The 8,984-nt window shown below is 53.9% G+C and overlaps 1 protein-coding gene across 3 annotated transcripts; it reads right to left on the reverse strand.

Moving 5' to 3' along the window:
- Positions 1 to 531: 531 nt before the first annotated feature.
- On the reverse strand, positions 532 to 5,181 carry DOK2 (docking protein 2; the record flags this gene model as incomplete). Of its 3 annotated transcripts, none has more annotated exons than XM_080797418.1 (5): positions 532 to 1,665; positions 2,353 to 2,537; positions 3,398 to 3,485; positions 3,740 to 4,021; positions 5,034 to 5,111. In XM_080797418.1, 5 exons carry the CDS (start codon positions 5,094 to 5,096, stop codon positions 1,057 to 1,059), a joined length of 1,227 nt encoding a protein of 408 aa, XP_080653544.1. In that variant the 3' UTR covers positions 532 to 1,056. The 3 variants fall into 3 exon arrangements, with proteins under 3 accessions (XP_080653544.1, XP_080653545.1, XP_080653546.1); XM_080797419.1 differs by having other exon boundaries at positions 2,353 to 2,534; positions 5,034 to 5,096; XM_080797420.1 differs by lacking the exon at positions 3,398 to 3,485 and having other exon boundaries at positions 2,353 to 2,534; positions 5,034 to 5,181.
- Between the last annotated feature and the right edge of the window lie 3,803 nt (positions 5,182 to 8,984).

An 8,984-nucleotide genomic window follows, 5' to 3' on the forward strand; every position in this document is an offset into this window, starting at 1 on the left:
ATGGCATAGTATAGCATTGACATTGACTGAAAGCAGGCTTTGATGAGAGGGGAGGGTACAGGGCCTAGCGGCTGACCTGTAGGAAAGTAGAACACGGGGAGTCTATAGAGAATGACAAAGCAGGAAAGGTTCTCAGAACCTACATGGTAGACAAAGAAGGCAAGTCTTAGGAAGGCAAGGGACCGATCCGGGGCCACACAGCTCCATAGTCCCACTTCTAGTGCATAAGGGCCTCAGGAAGTGCCAACTCTTTCCCAGCCCCCAAGACAGCTCTTCACATATATGCCTTGCTTCCCTACTATTTTCCTGGCATTGACTCCAAGCTAGCAAAGGGTTAGAGATGCTTAAACATCTTTTCCAAGGTGCCCTGACTTTCACAGACCTGCTACTCTGCGGACAAATGCTTGGGACCCAGCCTAGGCTCAGAGAAGGTTTTGCTGCTGGGACAGGAGGTAACAGTGGTGGCCTTCCCCAGGAAGGCTATGGCTGTCCCATCCCCGCCCCACAGCACTGATGCCACACAAAAATATTCCAGAAATGTTTAATGCCACAGAGAAGTCCAAAACCTACAGAAAGCTACAAGCCGTCCTCCCGAGTGCCAGAAGCCAGGGCTATCCCCAGCAGGCAGGAGGCTTGCACAAGCCAAGGAACCAGGGCAATCTGCTGACATCCTTTTGTCCTCTGCCCTAAATGCCCAAGGTTCCTTTAGGCCAGGGAAAGAAAGAAGAGGAAGTGGAAAGGGGTAGGCGGAGGGTGCGTCCCTTTTAGGCACTCTTCCTCCACTGGGATGGTGACTCATGCAGCAGGCCCTGGGAGGGACAATTCCTCAGACCAGACCAAGGCAGGCCAAGCCCAGGGTTCCGGAAGGAGCAGAAGGAAGTTCCTGGAATGCAGAGACCAGGAGGAGTAACCAGCAGAAACTAGAAGGGAGGCCTGCCACCAGCCTCCCCCTCCTTCTCACCGGCCTCTGACCCCACCCCCAGTGGGGACGGGTAGTCTTCAGCACCCACAGGCTTCAGCACCCGTATTTGATAGTCCATGCCTTCTCCTCCCCCATCACTTTGGGCCTTTCTTAAGTATGACATTGTCATACTCAGTTCCCTGTGGCCAGCCAGCGGCAGAGAGGTCCTGCCCTCTCTGTAGGCCGCCACGGTCCCTGTCAGCTGTGGCCTGCCTCCTCCAGGCCTCTCCCTGGGGCTCCTGTGGGCTGTCATACAGGGACAGGGCAGCCACTCCCTCAGGCTCATCGTATATGTGGTCCGGTTGTGGGGGTGGGTGCTCCTCAATGCTGTCATACAGGGGGTCCACAGGGCAGTGGGGAGGGACCGCCAGGACACCCCTCAAGCTCTTCCCCAGGTTACGGGCCACCGCATCAAAGGGCACGGCGTATTCCCCCTCCGGGCCCCGCGGCCGGGCAGAGGGCACTGGAGTGGAGGGCGAGGGAGGTGGCAGGGAGTCATGGGGCCGGGAGTAGGGGCTTTCTGGCCGGGGCAGCACCGCAGGGACTGTGGCTGGCTGGGATTGTGGCCCAGGATGTGCGCTGTTCTTCTGGGCAGAAATGGCTTCCTCCAGGGCCGAGAAGATCTCGTTGCCTTGCCGGGTTTCGAACTCAAAGTTGCCCTCTCCAGAGATGCAGCGCCGGCCTGCCTCGAAGGAAAAGGTTACCTGGGGGAAGGAAAAAGGAGATTATTAGCCAGGCCACAGGGTGGGGTCGCCTCCCCTGGACCTAGCTCCCAGGCACACACCCATCACCTCTAGCTTCCTTCCACAGGAACTGGGGGAGCTTCTCCCCAAGCTGGTTCTCCTCCCTCTGGGTTTTTCCTTAATTAGCAAAGCCCTCGGGAGCCTGGGTGGCTCAATCATTAAGCCTTCAGCTCAGGTCATTCAGGTCATGATCCCAGGGTCCTGGGATTGAGCCCCCGCATCAGGCTCCCTTCTCTGTGGGAGGCCTGCTTCTCCTTCTCCCACTCCCCTTGCTTGTGTTTCCTCTCTCACTGTCTCCGTGTCAAACAAATAAATAAAATCTAAAAAAAAAGCAAAGCCCTCACTCTTACCCTTGCTTCTTCTTCCCATCCATCCAAGTACGGAGCTTGGCATATATTCAAACTTAATGTTAGCCACCCTTGACCCCTCTGACCTCTACCTCTTCCTGTTGCCCAGTCCTTCCATCCCCTCCTCTCTCCCACCCTGTACTCCCCCTACCCCGGCTGTTTTTCTTCTGCTGGCTTTTCTCTCTGTCTTTCCTTCCTCTTCCCATTCTCCTTGGTGGGCCCCTCTGCACTCTCCCAGACAATCAATCTCTTCTCCCACAGCTCTTTTCTTTCAACCTGCCCTGTGGCAGCTCCTGCTCACCTTGTCCCGCCCAAAGCGCCTCAGAAACCTGTAGGGCCACTCATACAGCTTGCTTCCCAGCTCATGGCCACCCCACAGCTCCAGGGCTGTCTCCCCAGCCCGGAGGGTGTAGGATCCTCGGAGCCGGCACCTCTCACTGGCTTCTGTGGGTCTCATGGTCACAACAAACTCCTTGCGGGGGCCTACTGGGGAGGAGAGGGGAGAAGGTGGTTAATGGGAAAGAGCTGGCCTGCCTCAGCTCTGCCCTGCTTTAAATGAGTGTGCCAGAAGTCTCCAGAAAAACCATTAGCCATGTGCCCATGACCCCACACCCCACATCTTGAAGGCTGAGCTGCCCTAGGACAGGTCATACTCTCCCCAAAATGTCAGATACCTCCACCCCCTACCCTAGTCGGCATCAGGCCCTAGCCACACGCACCCCGACCTCATGCCCACATCCTTCCTGCTCCTGTTGCCAGAGGCCACAGCCTCTCCTTCTCCCTCTAATCTCCTGCCTGACCCAGCCACCTCCCCAAGTCCTCCTGTCCCCCTGCAGGTGCAGCCAACTCTACCCTCCCAGCTCTTGGCCTGCCCATTGCTGATGCCAACCAGCACCCTCTGGGAGGTGGGGCTCGACTGTCACCCTGTGTCCATCTGCTCCCCCGACACACCCAACCCAGTGGGCTAGACATCACAAAATGGGACTGCCTTGTCAGCAGAAAGCTCCCTTGCCACAGGACACCTTAAATCCACATAAACAAAACCATTCTCTTCCCAGACAGTGGAAGACAGAGTCCAAGAGCAGCACCTTGACCGAATCCCCCTCCCCCACCAGTGTAGCCTTCTCTGGGCAGCAGGGCCGGGGGGCAAGAGGGAGTGAGTTCAGGGCGGGCCAGGCTCCCCCACCCGGGGCCTCTCCCGGAAGCGATGCAGAGAGGCTGATAAGGGGGCTGGCCAGGGCTGGCCGGGGCTGGGGACAACCACAGGGCAGGAAGACTCAGATGTAGCTGCCACAGCCCCACCCCACCATAGCCCTGGGGAGGCTGGAGAGGAGACAGCCCCTCACCTGCGGTCGTGCTGCTGTACAGTTCATTCTCCTCCATGCGGGGCCGGCTGCCCTTCCCCGTGGGCCCCTGCAGCTCCTTCCTCTGGCCCTGAGGAAGACGCCAGGCTCTCACGGCTGGCACCCACGCCCAGCCCCACCTCCAGCCCAGGCCTTCCTCCAGAGCACACTCTGCCTGCTGACCCTTTCCGCATTCTGGACTGGGGTCCCCCACCCCCACAAGGAACCGCCCCCAGCATCCTGACCTTGGCTCTTCTAACATCTGCCCACAGCAGGTACCAAGAGCCCCCCCCACAACACACATGCCATGCCCCCTTGCCCTTTCTGCACCCGCGGATGGCTCACAGGGAAGGCCAAGAGGCAGATGGCCTGGATCCAGTCACTGCGCTCTGCGGCGGGGGCTGCTAGCTGGTACTGGCGCTCCTTGGTCTCCAGGAAGAAGGCGCTGGTGTCCCGGGGGCTGCTGGCCTCCCCGCCGGCCTCAGCCACACGTAGGCAGTCACTGAGGCGGATCACCCTCCTGGCGGCCTCTCCCCGGCGTGGCTTCTCTGGGCCCTCCTGGAGCTCCAGCCGGGCCAGGGCGCAGTCTGACTCTCCATACAGCACAGCCCCAAACCGGCGCCATTTCTGAATCCAGGTGCATGGCAGGTGGGGTACCGAGAGGGAGCCACCCAGAAACGGAGAGATGGTGAGCAAAGGGGAGAGGAGGAGGCATGGGAGAGGTCGTGGGGCAGCATTCAGGGACAGGGAGGGGGGCAAAGATCTCAGGTGACCCAAGGGCTCAGAGAGAATAACAGGAACCTTAGCAAGGAGGAATCTTTGGAGATCTGCCCCCACAACAAAGGAAGAGGCAGTGACAGCAGGTGGAATGCCAAAGGCAGAAGGGCACAGGAGTGAGCCCCTGGAAACGGGCCCAGCCAAGATCCAAGTCGATGGGCAAAAATCCTGAGTCCTTGAAGCCCGGAGGAGGGATGAGAGGGCAGCAGGAGGGCCCTGACCAGAGACCATGGTTCTTGCTCTATGCGAGGACCTACAGAAGGCCCCAGGCCAGGAACTTCAGTCCACCCTCTTGAACCTTCCTGCTTCATCCCTTGACAGGTTGGGTCATGAGAGAGAGACAGAGAAGCCCTGGTGTGAATCAGCTGACGGAAGGAGGACTTCCTCATTTAAGGAGGCCAAAGAAGGAAAAGGAGGCTGGCCACAGAGACCCCAGCTCAAGCTTACCACCAGCCAAACTCACCCCACTGGAGCAGGAAAGGGAGAAGGAACCTCCACTCTAACCCCGAATTATCCCCTCCATGGCTGCTTTCCTTCCCTTCCCTTCCCAAGCATCTCCGTGAGAAGTTACTACAGAGCCAAAGAGGCAAGAAATGGAGTCAGAGTCCTCCTTTACACCCCTCCCCGCTGGCGAACACCACAACCGTCGGCAAACAGCACAGTTTGGGACCTGGTTGGGGAAGCAAGCGACTGCTAAGGAGAGACTCCCCCTAAGCTCGAGCTCTGGGTCTAACATGGTGGGTGGCACCGTGCCTACCTTCCCATAAGGGTTTGGAAATGTTCAGGGGCTCCTCCTTCTCCCCAGGAATTGCTAGCAGCCCCCCAGCCCCTCTGCCCTGTCCCAGTGTCGTCTTGCTCTTACCTTTCCGAAAGTCTGCTGCTGTAGAAGGTACAGGAAGCCCTGTTTCACGGCTACTTCTTCCATCCTCCCACCATGCCGGCACCCCAACCCTTCAGCTCGCTCCCTCCACTCCCGCCCTCTTTTTCCCCTCCCTGCCGTGTGTTCCCCCTTCTCTTAAGTTCATTTCCTCTCTGCCTAGAGTTTTCTGCGCTGTTCTCGTCTGCTTGATGACGACAAACCGATAGGCCCTGTGGTTTCTTGCTCTGTGTGCGTGTGTGTGTGTGTGTGTGTGTGTGTGTGTGTTTGATGAGTGAGTTTCATGCACAAGCTTCCTGCATTTTCATTGAGTAAGAAAATTTCTGAAAGGCTAATTTTCCAGTTTTTCAGCCAGCAACAACTCAGGTACAGAAGCTGGTGGAGGACTCAGCAAACAAGGAATGGCTGACCTAGAGCCACAGAGAGACCCAGAACCAAATTCAACAGTAAAACCAATAGCAAAAGGCCCTCATACTCCAGCAGGATGCTCAGCATGACCCAGAGGGAAGAGAACTTAGAAATCAACCAGACTAAGTCCCCAATTCAAAAATGGAGACTGGGTAGACTGGGTAATTCAACGATGAGTAGACTCGGGGCGCCTGGGTGGCTCAGTCAGTTAAGGGTCTGACTCTTGATTTCGGCTCAGGTCATGATCTTGGGGTCTTTGGATGGAGCCCCAGGGTCATGGTCATCGGGCTTCACACTCAGCAGGGAGCTTGTCCCTCTTCCTGTACCCCTCCGCCTACTGGCCCTTTCTCTCCCTAAAATAAGTAAATAAATGTTTTTAAAAATAAAATAAAATAAAAATGAGTAGAGTGAGGCTCAGGAAGATCTGAGGGACATGTTCAAGGTCACCAAACCGGAAGCAGGTCTCTCAGCTCAGTAAGAGCTAAGCCATACATACACATACCCAGCATACTGGACACATCAGACAAAGCTCACCACTTTCACACACAGCTGCAACTCTGGTTCATTCCGAGTGTTCCGAGAGGAACACTCCCTGCCCCAGACAACTGCACACACGCACAGCACTTTCTTGGAATTCTAGAAACATGGACATCCCCACACTGAAACGTGCTATATTCCCAGAGCACGTCCAAACAGTAGGGAGTTCACCTTCTTTCCAGCCTTTGCAAGCATTATAAAGGCACTAGAGTTTCATCTGGGGATTATCTTTTTAAGTTGCAATAGCAACCTCTTATATATATAAAAAAAAAAATCAAAAAAGACTTCATAGTTGCCAAAAGTGCTCCTTTGTTACTAGAGCTTCTAAGCACACACTGTCACCAGCCAGACTATCTATCCCTGGAAGAAGGGAATGCCGATATGAACCCACCTGTTTGCAACCCTCCTGAGGTCACAGGGCTGGTGGGGACAGGAGAAAGTACCAGGGCTTCTGGTTTTTAACTCAATGGTCTTTTTATTGTTCGTCCCTAAGCACAATCCAGACTTCATGCAAGAAGAAGATTGCTTTGGGGAAATCTAAGGTCCCCAGAAAATATTTAACTTAGAGCCAGATGGTTTAGAGAAGCAATCTGGTGGAGGAATGGTGCAGAAATGTGGGGGAACCAGAGAATTAGACAAGCACTCTTGGGGTAACCCCATAATGGGTGCTTATATAACCAGGCCATTTCCTCTACCACAGGGGTTTGTTTGCCTTGGGAAGGAGAGCAGAGCAGTATGCTGCTCAGGCCATCTGCTGTATATGCCGTGTGCTTTACCAAAACAGCTTTAAAAGATGAATGTTATGAGCTCTGGGAGGAGAGGGCTGAGTCACGTAAAGCTCATGGCACTCAGTTCTGCTGCCTGGATTTGAACAGGTTGATCCAGAGATCAAGAGAAAACCAAGGATGCTGGTGGGTAAAAAGCTCCCTGGGAAGTGGTTAGGAGTATGGGAATGGGGCAGGGTCTGCTCTGCCTCTTTGGTCCTTTGGCCATCAGCATCTCCTTATGGAGTGAGAAGAAGAGAGCTTTACGGTCATCCTGGAGACTGCCAGAAAGGTGCCTTTCCAACACTAATGTGCAGTTCCTGTTAAAAGTGCAGATTCTGAATCAGCAGGTCTGGAGGGAGACCAGAGAGGCTGATAGTGCTGGCGGGTGGGCCAGACCTCCGTTGGAGAAGCAGAAAAATAGAAGATAGCCCCCCGCCCCCACACATTACTCTTATCCCCTTTCCCTAAGGCAAATTGGACACATCCCACTCAGAACCACAGGGGGGCACCCAAGCTTACCAGATTACTTGAAAGCTACATCTACCCGGAGGCCTGGGCCCCGGGAAATCCAGACAACCCCATGCTATCCCTTGCCTCTGGTAGCTGGGTAAATTCTGTGGCTGCTGTCCGCAGATGGAACAGCAGGAATATGTACCATGAACGACACACTTTAAGGGCCGCCCACTTTCCCTAGCTGACCTTGTGGGATCCCCACAGCGGAAGTACAAACTCCAGTACCTTCTGTCCGGCCACAGACGAACCCTGTGAGCAGAGACCCAGAAGACATAGCTCCGAGACACAGCAGAGGGGCAGAAAGTGAGAAGCCCTCGGGTTACGCACGTACTGATGATGAAAAGAGAAAGCATAGCATCCTAAAGGGAAGAGTCCCAGTGGGTTTATACTGAGGCACAAGTGGGGTTTGGAAAGCTCTTTGGTATCTCTTTGCTTTTATTGGAAAGGAAGGGACATTCGACACCTCCCTCACCTGTGCTTCAGCTTCAGGGGGTCCTCTCATTTACACTGGTTTCTCTCAACCAGAGTTAAGGACCATGCACTTCAGAGAACACAGCTGCAAGAGCCTTGGAACTTTTTGTTGTTATTCTCACCAGTGATTAGCAACTAAATCCTTAACACAAAAGGGCTTGTGAGCTTGTCTTTGGGGGCCACCGAAGGAAGGAGCAGAGACTGTGTCTGATTCCTTGGGCAGGTCTGGTGATTAGGTGACCTCCAAGTGACTGACGGGTGGGGCAGCTACCCCAGGGGTAGTGCTGGGCACACAACAGAAAAGAAGTATATAATGGGTATGGAGCTGGTGCGGACCTGAGAAGGAAACTGAGGAAAGAGATATGTGACCTGGGGTCATGACAGATCCTCCCAGGCTTCCCCTGCAGCTCAGTGGCTCCTGGCTGTGGAGGAGGGAGCACAGCAGTCTCTCAAGTTTTCCTCCTAGTCTCACCCTTTCTCCATTAAGTTATTTCACTTCTCTTAGTACAAGGAAGGAGAGCTGGAAACTCACTGAGAAGAAGGGCTTATAATAGAATGTAATAATTATGTTACTTAAAATTGACATAACATTTCAAATGCTTTATGTTCTCGTAGGAACCCACACACACACACCATAGAGTGAGACAGGGATATAAATAAGTTAACTAACTCAGAAATTATTTATTGAGCATGTACTCGGTACAGGGGTACCAGGGACACAGCATAAACAAGACAGAAAGTGGTTACTTTCTGATTGGAGACCCTGACAATGAAAAGAGTATGCAAGTAAATAGCTTTGGACAGTGATGCATGCTGTAAGCACGGTGACGATAGGGTCAGAGAACAGCTCTCATGGAGTGGTGAGAAAAGCCTCTGAGGAGATAACAACTGAACTAAGTCAATGACGCAGGGAACTAGCTACTTAACGATCTGGAAAAACGTACCAGGCAGAAGTGACGCCGAATGCAAAGACCCTGAGACAAAAACGCTGCAAATGTGAGGAGTTGGAAGAAGGCCAGAATGACCAGGGCATTGTTAACAAGACGGAACATGGTGGAGATAAGGTCAGATTTTGTGGCTTCTTGGGCCACAGCAAGGATTTGGAATGTATTCTAAATGCACCCGAAGGCCACTTAAGGATTTTTATGCAGGGGTGCAATGGTCTCATTTATGAGTTTAAAATGTTCTGCAGCTATATGGAAAACAGATTATCACAGGGCAAGATAGGAAGCAGGGAAAC

This window comes from Martes martes, assembly GCF_963455335.1.
Source record: "Martes martes genome assembly, chromosome: 2".
Classification (NCBI taxonomy): domain Eukaryota; kingdom Metazoa; phylum Chordata; class Mammalia; order Carnivora; family Mustelidae; genus Martes; species Martes martes.